Raw genomic sequence first — 17,062 nt, forward strand, 5'->3', positions numbered from 1 at the left:
GCACCTTAAGGAGAGCCAGACATGTGCCTCTGGGGGCCAGAGAGGGTGCTGGAACACGCTGCCTTTCAATCTGTTTGTGTCTAAAAGCATTTTAATCCGTTTCAGGGCCTCCCAAACCAATCAATTGCTTTAATCAATAAATGAAAGCGCTGGAGTGCGACAAATGTCCTCATCCTTTTTGCTAATGGATTAATATTCCAGGTTGAAGACAAAAATGATTCCTATTTAAAGATATCTAATGCTGCATAGATGAAGTTTGACCACCTTGCAAACAATCTGATTTAATACAGATATAAATGTTGACAGGGTAAAAAATCCTATCCAAGCTTCTCTTCGGATGCTATCCTAACATTTTTGGGATGTAAAAAAAGAAGCTGTTTAGTTTAGCGATATCATTTCGTGAAATGAACACGGAGCCAAACCGCTGCCGGCACCTCATGTGAAGCGTAATGGTTTTACCCCTAACCGTGTAAAGCCCCATACACGGTGGCACTTCAAAAATGTTGATGATATTAATGCACCGTAACACATTCAGCGTTCGATCCCTGGAGACTGACGACGTTGCATGCACAGCCTTCATTTTCAACTCTATCAGGGGTCCAGGAGGACCCGTTGACTTCCAGTGGGTGACCATCGTTTCACTACAAACACCCGCTTTTACAAATGATAGGCTTTCCTGAACTGTAACACTGGGAGAGGAAAGCCTCCATTAAAGATAGCGGGGGGGGAGCGGTTGTTTGAGAACACCATGTAAATATGGATGTGGGTGCTGGACCATGAGTGAGTGACGGAGAGAGTGGTAAGAATTCATTTTACAAAAATCCTTTTTAAATTTGGTTTTTTTTTATTTAAACGTTTCAGTGTCTTTTACTGATATGATAAAAATGTTTGCTACTTTGCGCTCACTCACTCGCTCGCTCAGTGAAATACCATCATTGGTATTATTGTGTATTGTGGTGAGGAAGGCGGGACGAGAGCCGTGACGCGGGGCCGGTGGCGTGAGTGATAAGTGCAAGCAGCTGTGCGCGCACCGGTCCCGCATCTTATCACTCACGCCACCGGCCCCGCGTCACGGCTCTCGTCCCGCCTTCCTCACACCATGTATTATGTGAATTACTGAAATAATGTTTAACATTTTTATCACATCAGTAAAAGACATTTAAATATTTAAAAAAACATCTAATTTGCTTCTTTAAAACACAATGCTAGTGTGATTGATGCCACACCATTTCACAGCTTTCACCCACTTGATTTTTTCTCTGAAAAACGTATTCTTCAACAACAGCATTCAAGCACGATCCCTTCACTGACTCATAAATGGCTGCGCCAGGGAGAGCAGGCAGTGATGAGCACTATTCCCTGTTACATAAACACTAGACATTCTCTAGAATCCCCTCATAGACACGAACCTGCTAACTCCCACATAACGGACCTGAGACTGTACCGCTGGGCATTGCGGCCCATGAGGGAAGATAACAGCAGGATTCTGGGGATGGCTTCACCGCTAAGCGCTGTTGACAGGGCGGCCGCGCTGTCTCAGAAACTGACAGGACTTCAAAGAGATCTCTCTCTTCTAAGCAAAAGTTTGTCTGCGGTGGAGGAACAGCTTTGGGTTGTCGGGACTGTACTAGAAAGCGGCCACAGAGTGCACAGAAGCCAGTTGAGTGGAAAGGACACAAGTTTAAAAGTGGTGCTTCAGGAACAAACAGATCATATTAATGTTTAGCAATGTTCTATTGTCAGCCCTCTGCTAATGTGCTATTCATTGATTTTTGTGCATTTTGTTTAGATTTGGGTTAAACGTTTACAGGAAAATGTTACAGAATTTACAGAAACCATTAGAGAGGGGAGATGGAACAATTATTTGAAAAAAATGTTGTTTGAGGAATTTAAGGAAAAGTTCTGGGGAATCATTGACCACCATTTTAATTTTTTTCTACTGTGGACAATGGTGTCAAAGAAAAGTCAGTTGCTAACATTCTTCCGAATATCTTTCTTTGTGTTCAACAGAACAAGGACATGTATACCGTTTTGGAAACACTAGAGGGGGAGTAGTTCATGACAGCTATCCATTTAAGATTGTACAGGTGGTGACAATAGAAAACTCTTCAAAATAGTATGTAGAGGAACTACAGTACAGTATGTGAGGAACATTAAGAATGTACTTTAGAATTGATTGGATGAGGGACAGTGTAGAAAAAGTATGGAATTGTAAAACAAGACGTTGTGTGTTTCTCATTCTCACCCAAGGTAACCGAGGTGGCGAAAAGACCAGACCATCAAAAAACATTAAAAGTGCAGGCAGAAAATATATTTAACCTTGTTCATTACAAGCTGGATGTGCCACTGTCCGCCTGACATAAACACAGAAATGTAATGTGATGGATGATCCTCGTTGGCCACTTCCTGTTCTGAAATGGACATTGCGTCTTTAATGTTGAAAAGTGTTTTGTTGATGCACAGCTGAAGGACAATATCTACCATACATACCTCGAGTCATTTGTCAAAGATGAACAACTTCCTCTGACCAGTACCTTTCTATACTAGCCAAACAATATAAGAAAGATCCAGACAGGAATAAAAGAATGAAGCTAATTATAAACATGCTATGCTAGTTATAAACAAACTTTCGATCAAGCTGTAAGTTCTTAACTAACAAAAGAAATGTAAGACTTAAATAAAACTTTGACAATGCAATGTAAGAGTGATGCTTAATTATTTATATTTCTTTCCAGCCATATTAAGATCTGTGGATGAGTAGAAACCAAGCAACAACATATATGCACTCCCTCACATTGTTCTGAAAGTCTGAAAATCTGCAAAAGCATGGGTATTACGAGCTGGAATATTATACTTATATAATCCAAATTGCTATCTTCTCAGTAACTTTTTGAGCTTGCTTTCCAAACGTGCTCTCCAAAAAAGAGCCGTGTCGGTCGCACCATTTCTGAGGTTGTGATCTTGGACTGTGTCCCAAACTTCTTCAATCACAAGTATTAAGCAAACCTCCTTACATTCAGAACTCTTCAAGCAAGTATTCACAACACGTAGCAGAGTTTTCAGAATCCGTTATTTGCTGTCACTTGGGAATATTTTCTCATTTCTGCAGCCGCTTTTTCTGTGAATCTGACAGCTGGTTGGGAGGAATACACTGATGACACAATTTCCCATATGCAAATGCCACCATTGCATTCTATTCGCTATTTGTCACACACTTAAAAAGTGGCACATGAAGAGATTACGAGAACACGCACATCCTAACGCGTGTACACAAAATTTACAACAAAAACATGTGGCCAAATTGTTTCGCTAAGTGACAGCACAATAAGCTGTCTCTAGTTTAGCAAGCGGGACAATGACATTTTTTTCCAGTCGTATGGATGCAAAAACAGACGAGGACTTGTGTGAACACATGAGTGAGAGAGGGTGAGAGAAAATGTATGCGGCGTGCCAGAGAGAAGAGCCAGAGAATAGCAATGGCGCCAGACACAAGTGTGGCTTTAAAGCTCAGTTTAAATGAGCACGTCTCTTCCACTGCTCTTGGCACGCTGGTTCCCATGGCGATGATGATGACGATGAGGTGTTGGGATCGAGCTGTCAGGCCCTTGTTATTTTCGCACATTTTACAACCGGCGCTATCAGGGACACCAGCAGAGTTAATTCGGTTCTATTGTCTCTCTCTCTCTCCATCTAAAAAGCACTTCAAATCTCACTTCACAACGATTCGCCCCAATATACCATCCTCATGATAATTTCACTCTTCTGGAATGGTCTCCTCCTGCGTCGATCAATATCTAATAAACAGAGAAACATGCTAATGAGATAACCAAGAAAACCCAAAGCGATGCTGCTTGTTTAACAGTGTGACAGACCCTTCACTACAGATAATAACTCCGTATGGAACTCATAATGATTCTCACATTAAAGACAAATACCATCACAGAACAAGGCAATTTAAACCTCGTCTAAGACCCGGAGAGAAACAACTGCTTTGATTACATCAACATGCTATTCGAAGTGAGGAAATCTACAATTTAGGAGAGAGAAGGGAAAAAAGGAAGATGGTCTAATGACGGTAAAACATGCTAATCTCAAAAGGGTTGCAATTACTGCAGATGGCCCTGTCTCAGCATCGCTGACCCCTGACCCTATCAGACCAGTCTTTCCGTTTATTAATCACTGCTTGTGTCTGCTTCTCTGACCCGCATTTTAATAATAAAACCATATCTGACTTCAGCAATATTAACCTGAACACTCAAACTCTTTCTGTGTTAAGATGATTGGTTTTAGCCCAGATTTGAATTATTTTCTTACACTATGTATGTAAATATATGCTTAGATTTAAAAGCAAAGCTTGCAAATTGATGATAAAATGTATAGCTTGAATGCACTTGGATAAAAGCGAATGTGAATGTACGCTGTTAAAAGTCAGAGCTCAACTCAAACATTTCGAGTGACTGGTTTCAACTTAATTTTTTTATTTGGCTCGGTTTTATAAATGTATATTTTGTGCCTTTTCAAAAGGTGTTTACAGTCTGTAAAAAATAAATGCAAGTCAATAAAAAATTGGAGTAGGAGAAGGACTAATTTTAGTCATTAACAAAGCTTTATTAACTAAGCTTAAATAAATAACTTGCTGAAGTATCTGCAAGGTCACATTTATACCATGGCTGTTTAGTATCTAATAACTTGTTGGACATACTGCTACTTATATCCAGTGCTTGAATTGAGATGAGGCTGGGGGAATTTGGGACCCCAAGGGCCTTGGGGACCCCATTTAACAAGTAAAAAATAGACTTCAGATTATTTTACATAATAATAATAATTACAAATCTAAACTTTGTGTATAGTTTAACCATTATAATATTGTGAATATTTACATTTATATAATACATTTAGAATTGGCTAAACTACTTGACTAACATTTTATCAGCTTATAAACTCAAATAAAAAAATACAAAGTAAAAAAAATACGTAGAAATATATATATATATTTGGTTGTTAAGTCTGACGTCACGTACCACCATATATGGAAGATCATATACTGTTTCCGGGTCCAAACACTCAATAAGATGCTATAGGCAAACAACAAAAAATGCCAATATACGCTTATGGCGAGCTGTAAAACTATCGGAAAACCACTATCCTAACCTTTATCTTCATAACGAAATTCCACATGGCCAGTCAGTGATTCATTTTTCATAATTTATTCAAATATTGATGTAGGAGATTTCGTAAGCCTAGAGACTGTAGAGTATACTTCGAGTTAAAAAAATGCTCAGCTTAAATATGCGATGTGAGCAAACTGTGCTCATTAACAGGTGTTTAAGCTGTAGCCCCGCTTGAAATGAATAGATGCTTGGACCCCGAAACAGTAATCCTTATGTCAACAAATTAACAACTGAACATATATACATATCACCAACAATGGCTTTTCTACAAAGTATAAAATAAAGTGTGTTCAATACTTATTCCCTGTGTCATTTCACTTTATTTATTATAACTCAACTTGTATACTTAAATGTTCTGATTTCTTTGTATAAATTCAATATTTGGCTTGATGGCTACATCTGGTAGAAATATTGTGTCAATAGCCCACTTAGAAATCCCCTTAATGATAAAAATGCTGATGTGTCAAATACTTATTATATATATATACACACAGTACATATATACATATCTTTATCTGTACGGCAAAGCAACAAATAATATATTTTTTTATTTGTCCATTATTAGAAGGTAAGACCCATTTGTGAGAAAGTATTGGTGGAAATGAGCTGCGGTGGTTCTGATTGGCTGTAAACTCAGCGGCAGCCTCCACCATCTCATCTCTAAACACTAATACAAAGAGACGCTGCTGGGGAGCAGGGATTGGCTGATATAATTACAAATTCTCGGGCGAATTCTATCTTTCACCGAGACCTGAAGTAGAGAGTGTTATGTGTGTATGTATGTGTGTGACAGAAACATGACAGAAACAAAACATTCAGCAAGTGGGAAAAATGACAAGCTTCACACTGTATTCCGCTGGTCGAAGTGCATGTGTGAGAGAGAGAGAGAGAAGTAATGGTGGATTATATTATTCTCCCGGTAATATGTTTTTACAGTTCCTCCACTAGCACGTGTGTATTTGTGTCCATACAAATGATGATCCTCCTGGCAAGCAGCTCATTTGGAAACCTCCAGAGGGTCTTGTCATGGAAGTGGCATGAGCTTCAGGGACACCGAGACAGCAGGACACTTGGGAGGGTCCACGGGCTACTTGTGGACCGCGCTCACAACATTTGTTTGTTTTGCGCCCAGGGAGATGGAAGTGCAATTGAAAAGGGGCTTCCTGAGAGAGACGTGGCCTTTAAAGACACAGAAATGCTACACGGGTGCACAATAGGTATGTTCCCATGGAACCAGCTAGTGGCACATCTCGTAAGGGAAGACTGAGGGGGAAAAAAAGAAAAACAAAGACAACGTGAAAGATTGGGTGAAAGAGAAACAGTGATATTGACATTGACGCGAGGCCAAAGTGTAAGGCAAAGAGAGACAAAGACCAGAGAACGGGCTTCTGAAGTCACGTCACACAACAGTTCATCTTTACATAAACCACGCCAGCACCGAAGACCGCACAATCCAACCGAAACCAGACTAGCGGACGTGTGAACGTCATTGAGGAGATGCCGTCCTGCGTGTCTCCAACATCTGGGCTTTGCTGTTAAAGTCTCTGAGAAACTAGGGAACGCTCAGGGTGATGACAGAAGTAAAATCCCTCAGAGTCATGCGCTTGAGGACCTCCAGGCCACAACCGTTCCGCTTCAGAGAGAAGCTATTGGTAATGTGAAATATTAGCAGTGGAAACATCCAGTCCCTAAAGAAGTCCAACACCTGTTAAACTCATGTGACTGTGTTTTTTTGGGTTTCCCAGACATCACAAAGAAGTGAGATGTTCGAGTGGCCTACGAGCTTACAGATAGAGATTTTGAGAACACCAGAAATAACTTAAAGACACTGGCAGTGTAGACACAAATGCAACTAGCCGTGAGAATCATACACCAAATACAAAACTGAAACCAAAGCCTATCCTAGTTCGCTCTATTCCTCTAAACGCCGGTATGAATATTCTGCCATTCAAAGTGTTTACAGCGTTTATATTTGACTATAAGCTATAACGTGCAATTTGTGTAAATTAAAACGAGGTTCTAATGACTTGCTCAAATTAATTCATGGTAATATCACCCTGTATGAAGAAGTCTTTATCGTGTTTCAATCTCTCAGCTCCCTCGGTTCGACTTCAAAATATGATACAAATTCTTTCAGGCTTCGTGCCAGTCTTTCGTGCAAATCCCTCTTGATGCTTGAGTTACATGCTTTGAACCGAGTGGGTGTAACAGTCAACAGATAAAATGAAGTTAGATTTAAATAAGAAGATACAGTACCTGGGGAGAAGAAATGTGACATCTTCCTCTTGTAAATGTCATAATCTGTCTCCAGGAAGACGCAGAATATAACAAGGTCGATCTGCAGAAAGACAGAAACAGCTATTTAGTGTGAGAGACACCTGGATCTCTGGGTTAACACATGGTAAAGACAAACACTATTAAGAAATCCGAGTGTATCCAGGATCAAATATCATAATGTAACACAAAAACTCAAGCAAATAATTTATGATATTGAGACATTTAGAAAGTTTAAAGAGAGCAAAAAAGAAATGATGTAAATCTAAAATAAACGCCACAAAGCACCCTATTACCAATAAGCATCCTTTTGGATATTCCCTCTCTCTCACACAATATAGTATCACCAAGTATACAATATTAATAACGCAAAATAAATATATATATATCTGTATTTATTAAATGACCTAGTGTTATGACTATGTTGATCTAAAATACATTGAAAAACAAGAATAATCCAAATATGTTGCGGTTAACAACATCCAGTTATTCTACTAATATAAATGGGAATCTTCAGTTAGACATACATGTCTATTTTGAGCAAACACAAGTAAACACTTGATAGACTGATGAAAAGTCAAGAAAGGGGCGATGCAAATCACTCATGAGAGTGCTATTCTGTACAATGCCTGAACATGTTATTTACTATTTATATCTGTGGAAGTACAATGATTTACAAATCTACTTGAATTCATGGGAAAGAGAAGAACACATTATCATTCATCTCCATCCGTTACTTCCTCTACTCTAACTACATCTAGTCACTTTGGACTACAGCTGACCAAAAGTAATCTCACCAGGGAGCAGAACATCAAGATTAAAACCCAAACCAAAAACATAAAACCTTGCTGCACTCCCTTATCACTGCTGAGACCGGATCCGTAATTCGGTTCCATCTTTCTCCATTCCGGACCACCCAGACGGGATCCTACTGAAGATACACAAATACAGGGATCTAAAAACAAGAACCTCTTTTGATTCTTCCCATGTTCTCAAAACAAAGAGCTCACGAGAAAAGACCATAACAAGCACAATGAAAGGCTTTACTGCAAGGGAATACCCTTTAAATAACAAACATATTACTTGCATTTGCATATTATTCAATTGTATATACAAACTGTGGCCCCAAAAGAGTTTTTGTAGAGTTTAAGATATATAAACCATTACCTTCCTTAACAAAACATTAGAATCTAGAAATAACATTATATTCTCTAAAAAAATGTAGTGTTCTGATGGACCAGTTATGTTTCACAATGAGTGTACAAATGCTTTGTTTTAAAAACATGAAAGGCTTTTAATGAAAAGTATGCTTGTGCTGTCTGTCTTTAAAATAAAAGCAAATTGCTTCGTTACATAATGCTTAATGTTTCATAGAAAAATGAAGCTGCAGTCCATATCTATAAACAACACTATCGGTGTTGGATGTCAGGGAAGAACACACTCAAACCCCTAGTGTCCAAGATAAAATACAGGCGTTTCAAATAAATGTTCCATAATCTAATACGAACAACCCTCAGGTTTCAATCATCCATTAGACACACCGTAAAACGCTCTGAAACGCGGAGACAATCCTGCTGATCTCGAGTCCGTATATAAATATTCACTCCTGCCCAAACCTTTCTTTTAAACCAAGAAACACAATACTTCCTTTCCATCAACTCTCAGGATTCTTATCTGACTCTCTCTGCTGCAGGTACACCTCTCTCTCCCTCCGCGGACAAAATGTGCCTCCCAGGGAGAAGTCAGATAATGGCCCTGCTGAATATTGCAATATTCCCAGACAGCCTTGTAATGGTCTCTCCCCTCCAGCGGACGGAGAGACAGATAAAGCAGGACTCCCAGCGGGACGGCGTGAGACAGGACCACCTCTTTTCCCCCTTAACGGCAACCCACATGAAAGTTTGACATGAAACCTCGCTCTCGCAGTCGTGCGCAGACAGACAGCTGTCTATTAATAGTTTATGGCATGCCCTTTGGAGTAAATGTTAAGACTTGACTTGAGACTAGTAACATTTTTGTTTTTTGCAAGACCATGTCTCCAGGGGTGTTCTGTGTCCATAAAGAGAAAGAATGGTCTCGCTCACTTTTCTCTCTTAACTCGTAATGAGTATGAGACATCTTTTAAGACAGCTGTAAAGACCAAGGGTTTGGAATAAAAAAGGGACAACACTGGCCGTCTTTAAAAGTCTGAATGGCCATGGAGAACAAAAGAGAATACAGAATGCGTGTTAGCACAACAGGTAAAATAAGCCACACTGAAAAAAACAACAAGTAGTAGTTTTTAGTGTAAATTTGCTTAATCTTTTAAAGGTGTTGTGTGAAATTCTTTGGAGGATCTATTGATAGAAATGTCTATGTTTTCAAGAGGTGTGTAAAGACCTTACATAATGAAGCGTTGTTTTTTTTATTCTCTCTCAGGGAGTGAGGGAAAAGGTTAGGGAGCAGGTCGGATCATCTTGATTTCAGAAGAGGTAGAGGAGAGATGGTGAGAGCATTGTTTCTGCCTTTGCTATTAAAACCATAATGTTGCAGTACTACATGATGCATCCAATGGAAAAAAAGATCAATAATTACAATACAAACAAGATATATTAACAGAAGTTTAAAGTAGCGCAATTCACAAAAGTTTAAAACAACAGAAAAGGTAAGTTAAATATAATTTGCCTACATAGAAGAATAGAAAATATCAGCTTTACTCTAATGTGAAAAGCAAGTGCATAGAAATCGCATAGTGTTCTGTTATCTTATTTTAAAATGACAATAAAAACAGAAGTGTGAAATTTTGCTGAGACTTAACCGCTACTAAAGCTATAAAAGCTGAAATATAGTTCTAATTAGCTTATAAGCACATTCATTTATATTTCTGCTTATTTGACTCATTTCTGCCTACTTGTGCAGTCAGTTTTCTCAACTTTATTGCAAAATGTTAATAGGTGAGTTGATGCACTTTTAAGGATGGTCTCTGCTCTGCTCCAGTTTTCTGTAGGCACTGATGCCCCCCCACACACACCACAATGCTTCAGAGGGGTTCATGTCGATCACATGATCACTTTCATCACACCAGCCTCCCAGAGTCCCAAACTTAATATGGCAGCTACCAACATACCAGATATGACTTTTGATTTAAGACCCGAGATCAAAATCCCGGTTTGGAACATTATTACAACTTCTTTCAAAACCTGCTGAGGATATATCTTTATCTATATTGTACATACAGTATATTACATATCCTCAGCAGAATGTAGTTTCTGCCTTTCCTATTGTTCAAAACTTTGATTTTGAAGGCTATTCTGGCATCCCTGAGGAGATATTATTTGTCAAAATCGTGATATACATCGGACACATCCAAAAGCTGTTTCTCTTACAGAACGTGTCTGTGCACAACATTACGTGGATGGAAGACCTCGGAGGCTTATATGTCATTTTACAGCAAATGTGCTGAAAGCCCAGCTCTGAAGCCCAGTTCTCATACACTGTGCTGAGCAGCAGGGGATTGTGGGAAATGAAGAATGGTGTCCAAACATATCCTCCGGTAAGCTGAGTGGAAGCTCAGCTTGAGAGGGTTAATGAAGGCCTTACGAGGAAGCAGAGATCGCAGCGTGCCGCCCAGCCTGGTCATAACTCAACGCTGATTGAAGGACCATGGCCGGAGAGGGAGAGAGAGCTACTAGACGCAGGTGGGTACAGAATAGAAAGTCAATAAAAATAATAAGAATAATAAAATATATAAATATTTGTGAAATGCAAAAATGAAATGGACCATCTAAGACCCATCTAATATATTTCAAGACAGGCCCACAAACTGCATTGTTAGTAGAATAACACCTGGCCAGGTAAAAACAGCTTGAATTTTTTCACTCAGATACAGTTGCTCGTAATTTGACTGTGGCTGCGGGCAGAAGCCGAAACGAGGAACCCAGCAGGTGCCACGACATTCAGCTGGCCCTAGTAGCGATGATCTGTCACCGCAAGGCACCCATGCTCGTAATTACATGGGGACGGTGCCAGGAAAACTTTGATGCTCTGGCTATAGCGCGCACACTCTTCTGCTCGTAATTCCTTATTGTTTCTGTCAGGTGTAATGAAGAGGAACCGCTATGTGTGCTTTAAGGTACGATCACTGAAAAATACAAGTTCTCATCATTTACTATTCTGATGACATACAAATTGTCATGTCAAATGAACATATGGTTTGAAAGATTATTATTAATTATTTAGTACAAAAAACAGAGTGTGAACAGAGCCGCATTAGGACTGTAAGGGGCCCCTGGGCTTTACCTCATGATGGGCCCTTCATCCACCAGAATTACAGCCTATATTCACACAATCTTAATAATCGCATTTATTTTGCAGAAATAAATGCCTTTAACAAAATATCTAAAGTCATGTAAAATATACACAAATATCACTATATAGTCCATTAATATTACAACTCCACAGGATTGCGTTGTGTTAATTTCTAAATAATAAATGATCGGATTGTCTGATAATGTTTTATAAAATACTAATTTCTCATTTGTATTTTTTCACGTGCCCATGTTAAAGGATTAGATCATTCACACAGCACACGCATGCGGTGCGGTCCGTCTGTTGCAGATGCAGTGCGGTGCGTAAGTGCAGCGATCGTTTACGCATCGAGTCTAATTTTGCTGTACAGCAAAAAAAAACAGACTCCTTTAAAGTGATAGCACACAAATCGTGCTCAAAATAAACAGGAATTCACCGAAAGGCAGTGATTTCACCATAAATGGATATAAATTAAGTTTCCTACTTTTTTTAGTTTATGGTATTTGTTTAATTAAGCAATAAAAGCCGAATAAAATGTTGTGTAGTACAAATATTCTACAGTGTTTATATTGCGTGAGGAAGGTGCTTCTATGCATATAGTGACAAGCAGTTGGACCAAAAGTACAAGACTGCAGCGCGATGGATAACACACAGCTAATTATTGAGGTAGAGAAAAAGTGATTTATGAACCCCAGGACTGTATTTATAAAGACATGAATGCTAAAGAAAAGGCATAGGATGCAGTTTCATAGGCCACTGGAATGGATGGTTAGTTATTTTGAACCTCTTTTAATAAGCTAGGCTAATATAACTTCACGTAAGCATCAAGTGTTTTGAAGTACCATCCTAACATCAAAACTACAGATAGAATATCATTTAAATAGTACGTTCTTTTCAGCTATTGTGTTTAGTACTGAAAAGGTTTATAATTGTATTTCTGTGTTGCCCTACGCTTAATTCAAAGTCATGTTTTTTAATCTGCATGCACCGTGGAAGTTTACGGTGGAAGCTGTTATATAAGTATCTACCAACCACTCGCACTATACATAAAAGAGCGAATGAAACAGATGATGAAAATAGCACGTTTCATAAACCCATTTATAAAACTTGGGTTTCGATCAATCATATTGGAAATACCCATAGCCTACCCATTGTTGACTGAATCACACAGAAGATGTGGGCCGCTAGCATGCTACAAACGTAGTATGTGTGGAAGCACAATGGCGCATGGCGGATCTGTACTGCATACTCTACGCACTGCATACCGATTTTGTGTGGCCAGGGCGTTAGCAATATTGGGCGGGGTTAGCGTAGTCTGCGGCTGGAGGGAGAATTGGAAGAGGGGCGTCGAGGGTCAAGTGCAAATAACACACACCTGACTTGTTTCAGTGAGTGGCTTCGGGACCAGGAGAAAAGCAGCCAAAAAGTGGAAAGCTGAGAGAGAAACTGATGTGAGGACTCGTGCGCGTATGCTGAACATTATGGGAGAGCTGCGACCAACTGTCTTTATCTTTATGAAGGCTTGTGAAACACTGGAACATGTGTAGGAGGCGCAGGTTTTGTTTAGAGAGAAAATAAACGCACAAGCCCCAGTAAAGCCAAACCTGTCTTCCATCCTTAGTTTGATATGCTTTACACAAAATAAAATAGCTGTTTTCATTGGATTAGATGCTATTGATGCTTCTAAATAGTGGAAGCTACTGTTTGCACCTCAGTATTGTTGTGCATTAAACATTATGGAATAATAGCAAGAGTGTAAATCATTAGATTTAATAAAATTAATACAATTATGTTAACTTATTGAGATAATAAAGCCCTACTCATAGCCCTAACTTTATCGTAAATGGTACGATAAACACTTTATTGTTAAAAAATGTGAAATAACATTCTTAATTGGATTGAAAACAAATATGTGATATGTGATGGAAAAAGGCAAAATAGCCGTGTTTCATTCAACATCACTGAGGCCCCCCCAGACCGGGGCCCTGGGCTGAAGCCCAGGTAAGCCCATGCATTAATGTGGCCCTGAGTGTGACATCGTAGTACCTGTTGCTGGTACTCACTATAGTGCCTACAGAAATTGTGAATGTTAAAAGCCTACCATGAAAGACAAGTGATGTGTGTTTATAGGATAATTGTAATTACTGGAACACTGCAATACCTTTTCAAACAAACTATGAATATCATCCGGAAATGAAAGTGGCTATATAGCTTCGTTTAATACAAGAGTGGGTTGTCAGCAATTTTACATCATTACGAGACGCTGAAACTCTTCGTTCAGTCATGGCACATCAGGGAAAAAGCAAGCAGCAATGCAAAACTACGCTCACGAAGAGAAGCGAGCTCTTCATGGCATGATGTGAAGTGATGAAGAGAGTCTTTCAGACAACATAAAAAGAAAACGAGATGAACGACACTTGGGGTTGGGGGGGAGCGAGTGCCCGGCGAGAGGCAGGTGGAGACTTTCCAGGCCTTATTACTGGCATAATTACACACACCTGAGCCAGCCCTGCATGAGAGGACAGTAATTAAAGAGTTGGGAAAAGCATAAGAGAAACACACACACACACACATCCGGAGATGTGCCAATGGATAAAGAGGGATTGGAGGATAAACACAGAGGAGATCACACATTAAATGACGCATGAACACACACAAACGAACTCGCATACATCAAACGATTTGTCAAACGCTAGGGAGATGGCGTGGAAGATGCCACACTGCGGTGATCACAAATTAAAAGGCATCTATAATGAGTCTGGCGATGATGATGCACTACTCGCGCTGGTTTATTATGTCGGGGGCAATCGGAAACTTTGAGCCAAGAATCTGACGGCCAAAAGCGGTGCGGTAAAGACTCCTGGAGGTAAAGCCGATTAGCGGAGGCTAATATTAACCTCCATGTGACTTTGGTCAAGTATTTTGACAGCCCTGATGTGCTAATACCTCGCCGGACTGATGAGAACATAGATGCAGCGATGAGACTTGCAATTTAAGGCACTTTGAAGTATACAGAGAATTTTAGAAGCAATTTGGCAAACCAAGTTTTTATGATCTTACCTCTGAAGGTCGGGTCACATTAGACTCCATTTATACAAATGCAAGTAAAGGAGCAAACAAAAGTGACAGAGGCATCTATTCCTGAAACTACTGACCTATACTCATTCACTATATACTGAACACCCTATAGACCACTACGGAAGATGAAACAGTAATCGTCCAATGCTGGTCCAGAAGAACGTCCTGTTTAATGTCTTGAACAGTACACAAATGTTTGAACAACATACAACCAAAATTAAATGTATAACCGAATCATAATGTTAGATAAATATCTTTAAAATTTTACTATATATGAACGATTTAAAAAACAATAATACTGTGATAAATAAAGAAAACTGCTTTTAATAAAAGTGGCTTATATTCAGGTTTTAAGAAAAAAAGTGATAAACTTCATGCAATATGCATCAACCATTAAAAACAATCAGCCTGACTGTTCATGTAGAGACTCATTAAAAGAGACTATTTAAATGTTTAACTTGACTATATATGGTTTCATATATAAAATAAAACCAAATATTAGGTTACAATTTCATTCACCAATCACCAATTTCATCAAAAGTACTGTTAGCATGAACTTAAATAATCAGATTTGCGAAATATATCCATATTATATATTTTTGCTGGTTGTCTGAACAAAGTCTAAAAGTCATCACTCAAGTCACGATTGCCGACTGCAAAATTGCATCATTACAAAACAGCATCCTGTAACCTTGACGCCAAGGGGCTTATTGTTTTAAAAATGCACAGCAGTCATTTCTCCACATGTCCCACCCTACATTCAGTCACATTGATAATCAATTTCTAACGTTTGCCTCTCCTGCTGTACTTCATACTGCGCTAAGAGCAAACTCTCAGGTCATACTGGGACGAATGCATTCACCTGATTGACATATCAAGACAAAGGCTGGCAGAAGCTACTGTGGACAAGAGGTGAGACGGTGGTAAGCCAGCTGGTTTGACATTGATTCGACCTTGTGTTCCCCTGAGGGACGAATGGAGGGGTAGGGGTGGGGGTGTTGGCGAGTTGTTCTGACCGTAGCTCTAACGGAATTATCATTTCAGAGCCGGGCTTCTGAAAGGTTAGTCCTTTGAACAAAATGGCCAGATCTATACATCAAAGGATGGGGGCCTGCCAGCACCCTTTAAGAAAGCTCAGATGATCAGGTGTGGAGTGGGGATAGTGATGAATGAAGATCTTTGATTATCTCATAACATGTTTTTCAAGCAGCTCTATTAATAACACAGGAAAATGCGAGCAAGTGTCCAAATGTTAGATAAGTTAAATAATACATCACCTGCCTGACACTAGTTCAAAAAGCTTAAAGATCCAATGTGTCAATGTTTTGGAGGATTGGCAAAAATGTAAAATTATATACATAACTATGTCTTCAGAGGTGTATAAAGAATTTACATAATGAAACGTTATTTTATTACCTTAGAATTAGCCATTTCTGACTACATACACCACTGGTCCCCTTGCATGACATTTGCCATTTTGTAGCCCTAAACAGACCAACTGCTCTACAGAGAGTATTTCGTAAATATGATATCTTCTTCAGCAAGGAAATCAAAGCACCCTGTATCAGTCACCATAGTGCTTCAAAAGGGTAGGGCTGAGCGGAGAAATGTGGCATTGGTTGCAATTCACTACGTGACCACTAGATGCTGCTCAATTTCTAAGACTGGACCTTTCACTAAGTTAAGAAATAAACCAAGATTATAACATTGCGAGAAAGGGGTGTTTGATGCAAAGTGAACTACTTTAATCATCATAAAAAATGGCACCAACAACAAGATAATAAATCGTTTAAACAATAACTATTACTAATAAGAATAAACATGATATGTTCTTCATATGCCGTTCACTGTTGCCAAGTAATGTAACAAGGACTGAAAATAAAGCATGGCACAAAGGTGTGTTAACATCCTCGCTGTTGACCAATCTGCATCCAGAACCTGAATCTGTTTTATAATCAATGTTTTAACCATGCGTTGAGTCTTGTTAAAAAACACTGCCTAACTTTTCCTGAACGAAGCATTAAAATACAGCATCTTTAAATTGTGCTCTTCAGATGAAAAACAGATAATAAATTAAGCACCATACTGTGTAAACCAAGCCTGAGGTTTCGAGCAAGCAAAGATATTCTTCACAGATGTATGACAGGAAATTAAATTAGCAGCTCTACAATGAAATGCGGCGGATGTGAGGGAATTAAAGCAAGAGGCATTAAAAGTGTATGTCAGCGAAAATATGGCGCTCTGGAACCATA

The 17,062-nt window shown here is 39.1% G+C and overlaps 1 protein-coding gene across 3 annotated transcripts in view; it reads right to left on the minus strand.

The window, feature by feature from the left end:
- Nucleotides 1–17,062, minus strand: part of macrod2 (mono-ADP ribosylhydrolase 2) — a 436,267-nt gene that overhangs the window by 35,661 nt on the left and 383,544 nt on the right. For all 3 annotated transcript variants that reach the window (XM_079472325.1, XM_079472324.1, XM_079472323.1), the window contains one exon: nt 7,428–7,509. In XM_079472325.1, the coding sequence (XP_079328451.1) occupies nt 7,428–7,509 (82 nt within the window). The remainder of the gene's footprint in view (nt 1–7,427; nt 7,510–17,062) is intronic.

This window comes from Barbatula barbatula, assembly GCF_947034865.1.
Source record: "Barbatula barbatula genome assembly, chromosome: 14".
NCBI lineage: Eukaryota > Metazoa > Chordata > Actinopteri > Cypriniformes > Nemacheilidae > Barbatula > Barbatula barbatula.